General features: G+C 50.3%; 1 protein-coding gene across 7 annotated transcripts in view; it reads left to right on the top strand.

The window, feature by feature from the left end:
• The window catches only part of DPP3 (dipeptidyl peptidase 3), a 40,769-nt gene extending 24,903 nt beyond the window's left edge, over nucleotides 1-15,866 (top strand). For all 7 annotated transcript variants that reach the window (XM_005654654.3, XM_005654655.3, XM_003353753.5 and 4 more), the window contains 6 exons: nucleotides 245-307; nucleotides 403-527; nucleotides 631-751; nucleotides 2,229-2,408; nucleotides 11,747-11,909; nucleotides 15,308-15,866. In XM_005654654.3, coding sequence (XP_005654711.1) covers nucleotides 245-307; nucleotides 403-527; nucleotides 631-751; nucleotides 2,229-2,408; nucleotides 11,747-11,909; nucleotides 15,308-15,480 — 825 coding nt within the window. In that variant the 3' untranslated portion in view covers nucleotides 15,481-15,866. The remainder of the gene's footprint in view (nucleotides 1-244; nucleotides 308-402; nucleotides 528-630; nucleotides 752-2,228; nucleotides 2,409-11,746; nucleotides 11,910-15,307) is intronic.

The raw sequence follows: 16,113 nt of genomic DNA, 5'->3' as shown, positions 1-16,113 counted from the left end.
GTGCACAGTGTCACTCTCTGTGCAGTGGGGTAGGTGTCCCTGCTTCTCCCTCCTCCGGGCATCTGAGAGGTGTCACAGGTCTCAGGTTTGGAGGCAGTGGTGTCTCAGTGGACCTGCTGCTCCTGCCACCCACTCCCTGCTTCCCTGTTGCCGCTCCGAGCCACTTGGATCCAGGCTGACGGCCTGGCCCTGGGCAGGGGCACCTAGCCCTCACCTCCCCATGTCTGGGACTCTTGCCCTGCAGGATGAGAAGGGAGCATTCAACTTTGACCAGGAGACGGTGATCAACCCAGAGACGGGGGAGCAGGTGAGGGCGGCCTCAGCGGAGCCCCGGGGTTCTGGGGGGGCCTGGGGGAGTGGCAACCCCCACCCTGAGCCTGCTTCCCCGGCCTCCCCTCCCAGATTCAGAGCTGGTACCGGAGCGGGGAGACCTGGGACAGCAAGTTCAGCACCATCGCCTCCAGCTACGAAGAGTGCCGGGCCGAGAGCGTGGGCCTCTACCTCTGCCTCAACCCGCAAGTGCTGGAGTACGAGCAGCAGGCTCGGAGTGGGGGGGCTTTCTGTGGATGGAGGGGGTGCTGGGGGGGTGTCCAGGCAGCCTCACACACACACCCGTTTGTCCCCCCGCAGGATCTTCGGCTTCGAGGGGGCCGACGCGGAGGATGTGATCTACGTGAACTGGCTCAACATGGTTCGGGCCGGGCTGCTCGCTCTGGAGTTCTACACCCCTGAGGCCACCAGCTGGAGACAGGTGGGGGCCAGGGGACCCCTCAGGAGGGAAGCGCCTGCGGTGGGGACCAAGATCAGGATTCCGGGTGTAGGTATGGGACAGCCGTGCCTACGAGGCACACGAACTGGGTTGATCCCACACTCCACAGCATCAAAGGGCCAGTCGCGTCACTGTCATGAGTCCCCGTGTCCCTGTCTGTGAAATGGGAGTAATAATCTCCTTGCCCCCTGGAGGGCGCATCCGATGAGATGATGTTACCATGACAACTAGCAGATGACTTGCACAGCATGTACTCTGTGCCAGTTGTTCAAAGCATTTTACATGAATTAACGTGTTTGCCCCCACTGTCAGCCAACCCAGGAGGTAGGTACTGTTATTACCTTCATTTGAGAGGTGAGGAAATTGAGGCACAGAGAGATTAAGTAACTTGCTGGTGAGTAACAGCCAGAGGTCAAATCCAAGGAGCCTGTTCCAGAGCCATTAAGCTGCATTGGTATGAGATATTCTTTGGAAATAGGGTAAAAGCAATAGAAAAGTTTTTTTTTTTTAAATAAGTCTGTTTTGAGGGGACAGTATTGTGTCATCAAAAGAACACACTCGAGGGCGTTCCCTTCATGGCTCAGTGGTTAATGAACCTGACTAGGATCCATGAGGATTCGGGTTCGATCCCTGGCCTCACTCAGTGGGTCAAGGATCCGGTGTTGCCGTGAGCTGTAGTGTAGGTCACAGACACAGCTCAAATCTGGCATTGCTATGGCTATATTGTAGGCTGGCAGCTGTAGCTCAGATTTGACCCCTAGTCTGAGAACCTCCACATGCCACGGATGTAGCCCTAAAAAAAAAAAAGTGGTTTTTTTATTTTTGTTTTTTTGGGCAGTACCCCTTGGAATGTGAACGTTCCCAGACCAGGGATCGAACCTGTGCCACAGCAGCAACCTGAGCTGCTGCATTGACCACCCTGGATCCTTAACCTGCTGCCCCACAAGGGAACTCCAGAACACATGGTTTAGAGTCAGGGAACTTGGGTCCAAGTCCCCGCTCCCTCTTACCAGCTGTGTGGCCCTGAGCAAGTCACTTCCCCTTTCCAGGCCTCTGTTTTCTCATCTGTAAACTGGGGATAACTGCGCCTTCTTGATCCCACTGTTGAAAGCAGACAGGGTTATGGAGGAGAAAGTGATTGGGGTCCTGGTGGCGTGGGACCCTGTGGAGTAACTGCTGTCATTGGGCCAGGGCGTGGAGCAGCAGAGGGCATGGTGGGTGACAAGGGGGAGCACGGGGCTCTGGGTCCTGCCTGGAAATGATCAGCTTGTCCCCCAGGGCAGCCTGCCCTCCACGTGAGCGAAGGGAAACATTTGAGGGGAGTGGAGTAGGATGGGGGAGGATAAAAACGACCCTGATCTTTGATGATCAAGGAGCACGTTTGCCCTCAGGGCTTGGAAGGAGCTCTTGACACTTATCTCTCGTAAGTGAATGATTCCTGTCCCTTTGGCCCCCACAGGCCCACATGCAGGCCCGGTTTGTGATCCTGAGGGTCCTGCTGGAGGCTGGCGAGGGACTCGTGTCCGTCACCCCGACCACAGGCTCCGATGGGCGCCCGGATGCGCGGGTCCGCCTTGACCGCAGCAAGATCCGGTCTGTGGGCAAGCCCGCCCTGGAGAGGTTCCTGCGGAGGCTCCAGGTGAGCAGAGGCTCCTCCCGCCTCGGGGACCCCTCCAACCTCACGCTCTCTCCCCACCCTGTAATTGGGAAGGAAGGCTTCTTGGAGGAGGCGGTGCCTAAGCTGGAATTTGAGTGCCAAGGGGAAACCTGCTGCGAGAAGATGTGAGGGCAGAAGAAGAGCGTAAAGGCAGGTCTAGGACTGGAATGAGCTGGGGTCAGGGGTTGAGGAACAGAAGGAAGCCTAGAGCTTAGTGAGAGAGGGACAATCATCACTGCAGCCCTGGCTTCCCTCCCCCCGGGGGATGCTTAGAGTTGGGAGACCCTTTTGGCGTTCTGGTGCCAGGGCTAACCTGCTGTGTAACTTGGGGGCATACTTTGCCTCTCTGGGCTCCACTTTTCTCATCTGTTAAATGGGTCCATCCCCTGCCTCACTGGCAGGATTTACATGAAACAACCTCTATGTGGCACTGAGCAAAGAGAAGGCCACATTATCCAGGCCAGTGTGATGCAAAATGTGGCCCAGCACCAGCGTCGCCCAGGAGCAGGTTAGAGCTGCAGATGCTCGGGCCTACCCCGACCTCCTGACTCAGAAATTCTGAGTGCAGGGCCCAGGAATTGTCATGGTTACTAGGCTGCGGGTGGTTCTGATGCTCAGCAAAGCTGGAGGACCATTGATGATAAGCCACGCCTTGCTGGGGCAGGGCCGTCCACCCGAACAGGGTTCTCCTGGCTCTTTCAACCTGAAGAAAGGCCAGCTGTTGACTCAGCAAAGATCTCTTTATGATTATACTCCCGCCTGTTTCCAGAAAGACTTTAAAGCATTTTTCCATAAAAGAGAAATATTGGCTATTAAAGTAAAATAAAATTAGGCATTAAAAATCATTAGGAGAACCATTGTGGTTCAGCAGGTTAAGAACCTGACTAGTGGGAGTTCCCGTTGTGGCTCAGCGGGTTACAAACCCAACTAGTATCCATGACGATGTGGGTTTGATCCCTGGCCTCAGTGGGTTAAGGATCCCAGGTTACTGTGAGCTACAGCTTAGGTCGCAGATGCTGCTCGTAAGCCTGCAGCTGCAGCTCTGATTCGACCCCTAGCCTGGGAACCTCCATATGTCTCAGTATGTCCCTAAAAAGAAAAAGAAAAAAAAAAAAGAATAATAATCATTAGGTACAGGAGTTCCCACTGTGGCACATCAGGTTCAGTGGCACCAGGACGCAGGTTTGATCCCTGGTCGGGCACAGAGAGTTAAAGAACCAGCATTGCTGCAGCTGCAGTGTAGGTTGCAACTGTGGCTCAGATCTGATCCCTGGTTGGGAATGCCATATACCTCAGGGCAGCCAAAAAAGAAAAAAAAAAAAAAAAATCATTAGCTGCAGAAGACATGTTGTGTCTTGGATTAGCTTCTGGAGTAGAGAAAGGACATTCAGGGGTTCCCTGGTAGTCTAGTGGTTAAGACTGCAGCCCAGGTTCAATCCCTGGTCTGGGAACTGAGACCCTGCATCAAGCTGCTACACACCTCGACCAGAAAAATAAGGGGGAAAACTAGTGAAATCTAAATAACGTCTGGAGTTTAGTTAATAGTAATGCACCCATTTTGTAAGATGCTGACAACAGGCAAAACTGGGCCAGGGACACGCAGGAGTTCTCTGTACTATCTTTGCAACTTTTTTGTAAATCTAAAATTATTCCAAAAGAGTTTATTAATAATAATGAGTCGCTGGATGAAGGGATCAAATCTGTCACATCTTCAGCCAGTGTCGAGCTGTGACCGGGTAGTAAATGAACACGGAGTGTTCCCTTCTAGAGACTGAAGCAGGTGGGTCTCTGTTCAAGAGGGATCATTCAGCAGAATGGACAGCGGCCACAGCAGTAGTTCTCCAAACACATGGAAATAGGGAAGCATTTTTGTGTGCTGTTTCTTTTATTAGCCTCTTAGGGAAAGCCAAGAACACAGCAGGGAGAATGAAGGCATTTCCACAGGGAAAGGCTTCAGCCACAGGTCACAAACACAGTCATAATTTTGCCCCATCCTTATTGTACAAAATCAGCGAGGTGAGGTATAAATGGTCTTTCTGGCACCAACAGGCTTAACACCCACAAGCAATCGGCTGGAACTGAGCAGCAGACACTGCATTTGGATATTTGGACATGACATGACCCCCCACTGGGCCAGGGCCACTCCCCGTTTCCCGCATCCGCCTTAGTTAACTCGTCTATGATACCACTTGGCTGCCGGGGGTACCCATGTTGCCAGCTCTCTGGTTTAAGCTCCAGGGGTCTGACGTGTAGACCTGATGAATGTGTGTTCACATTCTGGGTGTTAAGCATTATGCAGAAGACGGAGCTCCTAGTGTGGCTCAGCAGTAAGGAACCTGACTGGTATCCATAAGGATGCGGGTTCAATTCCCAGCCTCACTCAGTGGGTTAAGGATCTGGTGTTACTGTGAGCTGTGGTGTAGGTTGCAGACAAGGCTCAGATCCTGCGTTGCTGTGGTTCTGGTGTAGGTCAGCAACTACAGCTCTGATTCGACCCCTAGCCTGGGACCCTAAAAGCAAAAAAGAAGGAAGAAAAGTATTATGCCGAGGAGAGAAAGGTGAAACAAGCTTGCGAAACTTCCCCCAGGAATTCCCAGTCGGTTTTAATTACTCCAACGCTAGGAAAAGCATTCTGACCCTGGATCTGAGAGGAGGAGGCTTACCCGGAGGCCGCCCTGCTAGGAATCCTGCTTTGCCACCTGCAGACTGGCAGAATAAGTAAGGAACAGACCCACACAGTGTCAGTTATTTGGAAGAGAACCGAAGAGATCTCCTAGTAATAACCTTTATAATCACTGAAACTGAAAACAGACGCAGGTCAGACAGGTCTTAGATCCAGCTGAAGATACGAAGAATTATACACCAGGTAGCACAGAGGGACAAAGACAGACAATGTCAAAGAGAGGTTAAGAGACACGGAGAAGAGCGTGAGAAAGTCTGATGTACATAAACTGAAGTTCCAAGAGGAAAGGAAAGAGAAGAGGTCAGAGAGGGAATATTAGATAATGGCTGAGAAATTTTTTTTGTAATTAAAAAAATTTTTTGTCCATGTTACGAATCGTAAATTTTTTTTTGTTTGTCGTTTGCTGTGGTTATTGAGACATGATCTGCTTGTTCTGGTAGCTGTCAGCTCGATTGGATCTGCTAAATATAGAAGCGAAAAAAAAAAAAAAAAAAAAAAAAATTGTTTTCTTTTTATAGCTGCACCTGTGGCATATGGAAGTTCCTGGGCCAGGGGTCAATTCAGAGCTGCAGCTGCAGCCTAAGCCACAGCCATGGCAACAGCGATCTGAGCTGGTGTGACCTATGTCACAGCTTGCAGCAATGCTGGATCCTTAATCCACTGAGTGGGGCCAGGGATGGAACCCGCATCCTCATAGAAACAACGTCAGGTCCTCACCCTGCTAACGGAAGCCCGATGGCTGAGAATTTTATAGAACTTATTAAAGACTCAATTTATAAATCCAGGAAGCTCAAGAAAGCCTAAGGATGACAGGTGAAACCACTGTCGATAAACATCATAGAATAATGCAAAACGTCAAACATGCAGAGATGATCCTAAAAGCAGCCAAAGAATAAAGACAGATTACCTAGAAAAGAATGACAATTAGACTGTGAGCTGACCTGGCTACAGTGGAAGTCAGAAAACAGAAGAATGATATCCTCCAAGTGCTGAGAGTAAATAACCTTTAACACCTAGTACAATCATCTTTCGAGAATTAAAATGAGATGTTCCCCCTGTGGCAAAATGGGATCGCAGTGTCTTGGGAGCCCTGGGGGGCAGGATTGATCCCTAGTCCGACAGAGTGGGTTAAGGATCTGCTGTTGCTGCAGCTGCGGCAGGGGTCACGACTGCAGCTCAGATCTCGTCCCTGGATGGGGAACTCCACATGGCGCAGGGCAGCCAAAAAAGAAAAGAAAAAAAGAATTCAGATGCGTTAAAGACACTTAGACAAACAAGAACAGAGTTACCATCAACAAATCCTGTGTTAAAGAAATTTCTATAGGATGTAATTTAGGATGTAATTTAGAAATGTCCATAGGATGTAATTTAGGAGTTTCCTTGTAGTGCGGCGGATTAAGGAACCAGCATTGCCACAGATGTTCAGCATAGGTCTCAGCTGCAGCTCAGATTCGATCCCTGACCTGGGAGCTTCCGTATGCTGCTGTGAGGGCTGGGGGTGGGGGGCCAGGGGTGGGGGCGGAGTTTGGTGCCATAATGACTATATTCTCTCATCCTGCTGTATTTAAGTTGGAGTCAGTATTAAAATTTTAAGTGTGTGTGTGAATTTTAAAGCCCTTCAAAATAAAGTGTAATTTAAATAAGAAATTTGAGCAGAAACCAGAAAATAGACCTGAGCCATAACAAAATGAACAAATCAGAGTCTGTGGGATGCAGCTAAATTCCTAACAGCCTTAGCTGCGTGTATTAGGAATAGAGAAATGTTCTAAGTTAATTAATTAAGCAACAAGATTAAGAATTCAGGGGAGATGGAAATGAATAGAAAGTAGGAGGAAAATTAGAAACGGAAGGACAGGAGTTCCTGTTGTGGCTCAGCGAGTTACAAACCCAGCTGGTATCCATGAGGACGCGGGTTTGATCCCTGATCCCGATCAGTGGGTTAAGGATCTGGTGTTGCCTGAGCTGTGGTGTAGGTCGCAGATGCAGTCGGGATCTGGCGTTGCAGTGGCTGTAGCCCAGGCCAGCAGCTGTGGCTCTGATGCAACCCCTAGACTGGGAACTTCCATATGCCACAGGTTCGGCCCTAAAAAAGGCAAAACAACAACAACAACAAATCAAACAAACAAACAAAATGGAAGGACAGACAAACGAACTGAAATACAGAGAAGACAAAGAAAGCCAGAAGGTGGTTTTAAAAAATCTAATAAAATTGACAAACATCTGGAATTCCTGTTGTGGCTCAGTGGTTAACGAACCCGACTAGCATCCATGAGGACATGGTTCCATCCCTGGCCTCGCTCAGTGGGTTAAGGATCTGGTGTTGCTGTGAGCTGTGGTTGTAGATAGTAGACATGGCTCAGATCCCACGTTACTGTGGCTGTGGTGTAGGCCGGTGGCTACAGCTCCAATTCGACCTGGGAATTGGAGCCTAGGAACCTCCATATGCCGCTGGTGTGGCCCTAAAAAAGACAAAAAAAAAAAAAAATTTGACAAAAATCTGACAAGATTTGTCAGGAAAAAGAGTGACGGCATATATAAGAGTCGAAATTTAAAGGAAGACATCACTGTAAATATAGCAGGAATTTATGGCAATAAACTTTATGCCATAAATATTTTTATTTTTATTTTTTATTTTTTATTTTTTATTTTTTATTTTTTTTTGTCTTTTGCCATTTCTTGGGCCGCTCCCGCGGCATATGGAGGTTCCCAGGCTAGGGGTTGAATCGGAGCTGTAGCCACCGGCCTACGCCAGAGCCACAGCAACTCGGGATCCGAGCCGCGTCTGCAGCCTACACCACAGCTCAAGGCAATGCTGGATCGTAAACCCACTGAGCAAGGGCAGGGACCGAACCCGCAACCTCATGGTTCCTAGTCGGATTCATTAACCACTGCGGCACGACAGGAACTCCTGCAGCCAATTCTTAGCCCACTGCGCCACACCGGGAACTCCTAACCCACAGAGTTTTGTAGGTGAATCCTACAAAGTGTTCAAGTAACAGATGGTATCAATTTTATATCCACTCTTCCATATAATAGAAAAAGAAAAATATTCTCTACCTCATTTTATGATGCCAGTTTAATCTTGACACCAAAATCAAAGGTAGTTCAAGAAGGGAAAATGTAAATGCCAAAATTCTACACAAAATCTTAGCAAATGAAATCCAGAAAATGCCAGCTTGGATTTATTTATTTCATTATTTTTTGCCTTTTTTTCTTTTCTTTTTGCGGCTACACCTGTGGCATATGGAAGTTTGAGGGCTAGTGGTCCAGGCAGAGCTACAGCTGGGTCTATCCACAGCCAAGGCAACACTGGACCTGAGCCGATCTGCAACCTACACCATAGCTTGCAGCAATGCCGGATCCTGAACCCACTGAGTGAGGCCAGAGATCGAACCCCCGTCCACATGGACACTATGTTGGGTTCTTAACCTGCTGAGCCACAACGGGAACTCCACAAAGCACCCTTGAAGCAAACCAGGCTGGGAACTTGCTCCACCAGATACCAGATTTTATCCTAAGACTTCTCAGTATCATCGTGGCATCGCGGCAGGAACAGACAAGTTGCTAGGGACAGAACCAAGAGCCTTGACTCTGTTTGGTATATGATGGAAGTGGCATTGCAGGGGCTATTTAATAGTGGCACTGGGCAACAAGATATCCTTATGGAGAGGCAGATTGGATTTCCACTTTATACCACACATGAAAATCACAGAGAGATTAAAGGCCTACACATGAAAGGCAGTGTTTTAATCTGAGAAAATATCATTATGGCCTCAGGGTGGAGAGGAATTTCTCCCCACATAGGAAGCACAAGCAATTAAGAAAGAGGAGCTCCTGGTGTGGCACAGTGGGTTAAGGATCTGGCATGGGAAATTCCATGTGCTGCAGGCACAGCCAAAAGGAGAGATAGATAGATAGATGGATAGAGAGACAGACAGACACATATATGTGTGTGTGTATATATGTATGTATGTATATGCATGTAAATGTGTAAACACGTGTGTATATATACATATATATTTCTACCTTTATATATAAAGAACTTTTTTATTTTTAAAATTTTTATTTATTTATTTATTTTGTCTTTTCTAGGGCTGCTCCCGCGGCATATGGCGCAATTCCCAGGCTAGGGGTCTAATCGGAGCTGTAACCAACAGCTACGCCGGAGCCACAGCAACTCGGGATTCAAGCCGAGTCTGCAACCTACACCACAGCTCATGGCAACGCCGAATCCTTAACCCATGGAGCAAGGCCAGGGATCGAACCCGCAACCTCATGGTTCCTAGTCGATTTGTTAACCACTGAGCCAGGATGGGAACTCCAAGAACTTTCTTTTTTTAAAAAAGTGAAGACAACCTAATAGGAGAAAAGGCAAAATCCATGAACACAAAAATGAACAGGCCGCCAGCTAGTGGGAAGTTGTCCCATCCTGTTAGCAATTAGGGAAGCACAACTTAAACCCCATGAGATTTCCACCCACCAGCGTGGCAAAAATGAAAAACTGTCCACGTGACGCCCGGGCAGCAAGCAGGACGGATTGCCACCCCCTGGTTCCAGGAGTGGAAACAGGTGGGACAACTCTGGAAAACAGTGTGGGCGTTGTCCCTGAAGGCTGAGCAGTCACCTGACCTCCAGACCTCAGGTGTCCTGGAGAAACCTGCACCTGTTCAGCAGGATGTCCTCAGGGGCCTTGAACGGCAAAGGGCACAGGTGACACAGCAACGGGGGAACAGATGGGATTGTGCTGTGTTTGAAAGGGGACGACTTAGAGCATTGGGAAGGTGAACTCCAGCTGCAGGCACAAACCCAGATGATTCTCGAACGTAACTCAGAAAAAGCGAAAAAAAGCAAATCCCAGGATACAGGCAAAAATTTAAATAACATAATTGAGACTAAACCTCAGGGAAAAACAAGGGACTACGAAATACGAAGCCCCCAGCTGAGGGCTGATTCCTCAGCCAGGAGAGGCTGCAGTCAAGGAGGGGCTGATGGGACTAACCTTAAGCTGGGTGGTGGTTGTGTAGGTGTCTGATTCTTTATAACATATGTATTATACCTTTTGGGTATGAGAAATGTCTTATCAAAAAAAAAAAAAAAAAAAAAAAGGGAGTTCCTGTCGTGGCGCAGTGGTTAACGAATCCGACTAGGAACCATGAGGTTGCGGGTTCGGTCCCTGCCCTTGCTCAGTGGGTTAACGATCCGGCGTTGCCGTGAGCTGGGGTGTAGGTTGCAGACGTGGCTCGGATCCCGAGTTGCTGTGGCTCTGGCGTAGGCCGGTGGCTACAGCTCCGATTCAACCCCTAGTCTGGGAACCTCCATATGCCGCGGGAGCGGCCCAAGAAATAGCAACAACAACAAAAAGACAAAAAAAAAATCACACCTTACTTTATTTGCAGAAGTTGACAAGATGATTCTAAAACTCACATAGGAATGCAAAGGAAACAGAACAGCCCAAAAAATCTTTAAAAAGAATATAATTGGAGGGAGTTCTCATTATGGCGCAGTGGTCAACAAATCCAGTAGGAACCACGAGGTTACAGGTTCCATCCCTGGCCTCGCTCAGTGGGTTAAGGATCCGGCGTTGCCGTGAGCTGTGGTGTAGGTTGCAGACGCGGCTCGGATCCACGTTGCTGTGGCTCTGGTGTAGGCCGGTGGCTACAGCTCCGATTGGATCCCTAGCCTGGGAACCTCCATATGCCACAGGAGCGGCCCAAGAAATAGCAAAAAAAAAGGAGCTCCTGTTGTGGCTCAGTGGGTGAAGAACTCAGCAGAGTCTCCATGAGGATGCCTCTCGTATCCCTGGCCTTGATCAGTGGGTTAAGGATTCAGTGTTGCCAAAAGCTGCGGTGTAGGTCACATGCTGCTCGGATCCCAGGTTGCTGTGGCTGTGGTGTAGGATGGCCGGCCGACTCCACCCCTAGCCTGGGAATCTCCATGGTCCACGGGCACGGCCCTAAAAGGAAAAAGAGGGTGATGCGAGTGTCTGCCTTGTCTACAGCCCAAGTGAGACAATCAGATGGGACCCATTGCCTTTACTTTTTTTCTTGGCCGCGGCACTCACTGGATTTTTATTGTTTTATTTTTTATTTTTCTTGTCTTTTTGCCTTTTCTAGGGCCGCACCCATGGCATATGGAGGTTCCCAGGCTAGGGGTCGAATCGGAGCTGTAACCACCAGCCTACGCCAGGCCACAGCAACGCGGGATCGAGCCATGTCTGCGACCTACACCACAGCTCACGGCAACGCCGAATCCTTAACCCATTGAGCAAGGCCAGGGATCAAACCCGCAACCTCATGGTTCCTAGATGGATTCATTAACCACTACACCACCATGGGAACTCCCACTCAGTGGATTGATGTGGGATCTCAGTTCCCGGGCCAGGGGTTGAACCCTGGGGCTGCAGCAGTGAAGGCCCTGAGTCCTAACCACTGGACCACCAGGGAACTTCCCAGTTTCATGTTAATACGGGCACCTACTGTGTGTGCTCACACGTGATCTGCATTCCTCATGTATGCAGCACAGTAAAACTGGGAGAGCAGATATGGTCCGGGATGGCGAAGTCGGCTATGGCCCCGGGGTGAAGCCCGGTGGATACGGAGGGTGCCCATCCTAGGCGCTCACTCCTGCCCCCCTGCAGGTGCTGAAGTCCACCGGGGATGTCGCCGGAGGCCGGGCCCTCTACGAGGGGTATGCAGCGGTCACCGATGCGCCCCCCGAGTGCTTCCTCTCGCTCAGGGACACGGTGCTGCTCCGCAAGGAATCTCGGAAGCTCATCGTTCAGCCCAACACTCGCCTGGAAGGTAAGGAACTCCTGAGCCCTCTTTGGGGGACGGGGGGACCAGGCGGGGCCTCTGGGAGCACAGAGGAGGCCTGGGACCCACCCCAGCGCTCAGGAAAGGCTGCCTGGGAGGCTCCTGCTTCTCCCCTTCCCTGCCACAGTCCTCCCTGTGCAAAACCTTGGCCTCTACCCCCTACCTCCACTGCACACGCGGGGTCAGGCTGCTTATAAGGTGGCAACAGAAGGACCGAGGAGGCCAGCAGAGTGGGAGCCGGCAGACCCCAAGACTAAGAGGACAGTGGGGCTCTGCAGAGCCCACGGCCCCTCTCCCTCCTCAAGTGACGGTTCCATTTCCAAAAGCCCTGATGCCGTCAGTCCTACGCCTGCGCCTTTTGTAGCAAAGGCCTTGGGTCCCAGCACCCTGCTGCACTCACTGCCCTCCCGTCCCTTGACTCATCTTCCCTGACACTGGTCATGTGAGGCACCTCAGAAGAGGCAGTGCCGGGCTGAGGCTAGAGCGAAAGCCTCAGAACTGCTCTGCGGAGTTCCCATCGTGGCTCAGCAGTAACAAACCCGACCAGCATCCATGAGGACTTGGGTTCAACCCCCAGCCTCTCTCAGTAGGTTAAGAATCTGGCATAGGTCACAGATGTGGCTGGGATCCTGCATTGCTGTGAGCTGTGGCTGTGGCCGGCCACTGTAACTCCAATTGGCACCCCTAGCCTGGGAACTTCTATATGCCATGGGTTCAGCCCTAAAAAGAAAAAAAAAGAACTGCTCTGCCACCTTGGCCTGGCCGCTTGACCATTCTGGGCTTGGGTGTCCTCATTCATGAAGCCAGGGTTGATGGTGTGCTGACACAAGAGTGAACCTGAATTAAGTACTTCCTTCAAGTTCCAAGTGCTTTCTGGGGATAATCCTTGAAATCCTCACAGTAGCCCAGCGAGGTAGGTATTTTTACTACCCCCATTTTACAGATAAGGAAACCAAGGCACAGAGAGTTGGTTACCCAAAGCTTACAGCTTTTTACTGGGGGAGCCGAGAGGCAGATTACGAGCGCGTGTCCCTCACTGCCATCGTCACGGGCAGTTTTGAGGGTTAAATGACATGATTACCTGCTTCTGGTGAGGACAAAACATTTAGGAGGTTTATCCCAAACCCTTCACTCTGCACTCCAGAGGCGTCCTGGGGTTTGGTCCCGACCCCTGTCCCTCTCCCCTGGCTCGCCACCTGCCAGAGCGAGCCTCTCATTTCTCCCATCCCCGAGCTCGATCTGGTCCTGCAGCCTTTGCCTCACTGTCCCCTCTGGTTGGCAGGCTCCTCCCCCAAATCTTTGTCTGGCTGAGCCTTCTTGTCATTTGGTCCCTGTTAAATGACATCTCCTGGGAGGGGCTGCCCTGACCCCTTCACCTAAGATAATCCCTTCAGCCCCGCTATTCCTTTTTTTTTCTTTTCTTCCTTTTTTGGCACGTGGAGTTCCCAGGCCAGGGATCAGATCTGAGCCACAGTTGTAAACTGTGCCGCAACTGCGGCAGTACTGGATCCTTTAACCCACTGTGCTGGGCTGGGGATCGAACCTGCATCCTGGTGCTGCAGAGACACTGCCGAGCTCATTGCACCACAATGGGAACTCCAGCCCCTCCATCCTATCACCCGGCTTCATTTCCTTTGTGCAGTCGTCGCTTGGCTGTTTTCCTGTCTCGGTGACCGCAGGAGCAGCATCCCAGCACGTAGCACAGGGCTGGGAGCCATTTGGTGCCTGTCAAATGAGTGAATGAACGAATCATGCCGGGCACATCGTGAGTGCCCGTTACTCGGAGAGCATCATCACTGCCTGGATTGCCCCGCCCTGGGCCAGCTTTGGGGATGAACTGCTCACTTCAAGTAGTTCACAGCCCTTTCGGAGTAAGACAGACAGAGAGACGATCTTACAGAAGAAGTCTTCATGGGGCAAACGGTGGCCTGAACACTTAGAGAAGGGACTGTCACATGGACCTTAGAGGGTCTCAGGGAAGGGTCTGGAGAGGAAGGGGGCATTAAACCTTAAGGCCTGAAGAACAGGTGAACCTTCAAGGGTAGTGGTGAGGAGGCGAGGAACCAACTTTTGAAGACTTCCATGTGCCAGAGTCTGGGCAAAAGCTTTTCATGGATTAACTCCCAACCACTCAGTGAGCACGTTAGTATCCCCATTTTTCAGTAGGAAACAGAGACACCAAAGGGTTGTGTATTTGCTTGAGGTCACACAGTTAGGGGGTGGCAGGACCAGGGTTTGAACTTGGGCCATCCTAACCTAGAGCCTGTGCCCTTCACTGCGTACATCCCGTAATGCCACTGAGCCGGTGGAGCAGTAGAAGCTCATTAGAGGGAAACGCTTCCCGTGGGGATTGGGGAGCACCCGTAAGTTAAATGGGCGCCCTGGGAATAGGCTCAGAGATTGTGGTGCTCATGGCAGCTCTTGTGAGCATTCCCTCCATGCATTACTGCACTTATCATCAGAGAGTCTTCAGAGAAGCACTGTGCTCACCCCCACTTTATAGATGAGGAAGCTGAGGCTGACAGAGGTTGAGAAACTTGCCCAGGGTCCCACAGGAGACAGGGATGAAGCAATTTTTAGACGGTAGCTCCTGGAGGCCGAGGACTGTATCTTTTTTTTTTTTTTTTTTTTTTTTTTTTTTGCCTTTTACGGCTGCACCCATGGCATATGGAGGTTCCCAGGCTAGAAGCCTAATCAGAGCTACAGCTGCCAGCCTACACCACAGCTACAGCAACACCGGATCTGGGCTTCATCTGTGACCTACACCACAGCTCATGGCAGCGCCGGATCCTTAACCTGTTGAGCGAGGCTGGGGGATCGAACCTCGTGGTTCCTAGTCGGATTCATTTCCCGTGCTCCACGACAGGAACTCCCAAGGACTGTATCTTTTTCCCCTGATGTGCACTAGTGTAAATCTTCATTAATTGAACGAATGCAGCAATTCATTGAATGCTTGTCCTTTACTATTTCCTTTCTCATGGGGTTATTGTAAGGTTTAAATTGGATAATGAAACCTTAAGCACATTTTGGCACATGGTAAGAGGTCAGAAGGAACTAGCTGCACCTATGATTAAGATTATTATTCTGGGAGTTCCCATTGTTGGGCAGAGGAAACGAAACCGACTAGGAACCATGAGGTTGTGGGTTTGACCCCTGGCCTCATTCAGTGGGTTAAGGATCTGATGTTGCTGTGAGTTGTGGGGTAGGTCACAGACGCAGCTTGAACTGTAGGCCAGCAGTTACGGCTCCGATTCAAGCCCTAGCCTGGGAATCTCCATGTGCCATGGGTGCAGCCCTAAAAAGACCAAAATATATATATATATTATTATTCTCTTTCTCTATTAAGACCTTTTCCTGCTGCTGTTTTTTCTCCACCTCCTCCCCAGGCTCAGAAGTACAGCTTCTGGAGTACGAAGCCTCAGCTGCTGGCCTCATCCAGTCCTTTTCTGAGCGCTTCCCAGAGGATGGGCCCGAGTTGGAGGAGATCCTCACCCAGCTGGCCTCAGCCGATGCCCGCTTCTGGAAGCGCCCCTGTGAAGCCCCTTCTGGCCAGGCTTGAGCCAGACTTGTGTGGCCCCTCCCCCCACTCCATCAAACCAGCGTTGCAAGTGGCCCTCTTTGTGTGTGTGTGTGTGTGTGTGTGTGTGTTTTAGGGGCTGGGGAGGGGCAGGAGCCTGGACCTTGGTGCTACCTCAGCTGAGGGTGGTGACACTAAGCCCTTCCATTTGTCAGCACTTTCCAGCTTACCAAGTGCTTCCCCTCTGTTATCCCATTTGATCTGCGCTGCCCTCTGTGGGGTGGGCAAGGCAAGGCCCCTTATCCTGCTTCCCACCTGAGGAAATGCAAGTGACCTGTCTACATCCTACAGGACTCAAAATCTCTCCCAATGCAGTGCTCTTCGTGTGTTACTTTTATAACCAGAAAAGTAAATATTAGAAACCACCACTGTCTTTGCAATTTGTGTGATTCCGCCTTGCCTTTGTTTCACTTTTCATTTGCTCCCAGCAGGGTGGTGAGATCAAGGCCTGGAGGGGGGTGTGTGTGTCATTTTTAGGCTCCCATCCACATTTTGACATCACCTCTAAATATGGATATGCAGAGTCACAAAGATGAACAAGCACAATTTTTGCAGTCTTCATTTGTCACTTCTATTTTATTATTTTTAATCGTTTTTTTTTCCCATATCTTCTAT

The sequence above is a fragment of the Sus scrofa genome, chromosome 2, assembly GCF_000003025.6.
Source record: "Sus scrofa isolate TJ Tabasco breed Duroc chromosome 2, Sscrofa11.1, whole genome shotgun sequence".
Lineage (NCBI taxonomy): Eukaryota > Metazoa > Chordata > Mammalia > Artiodactyla > Suidae > Sus > Sus scrofa.
Note: the sequence above shows the minus strand (reverse complement) of the source record. Positions and strands in the feature narration are given on the sequence as shown.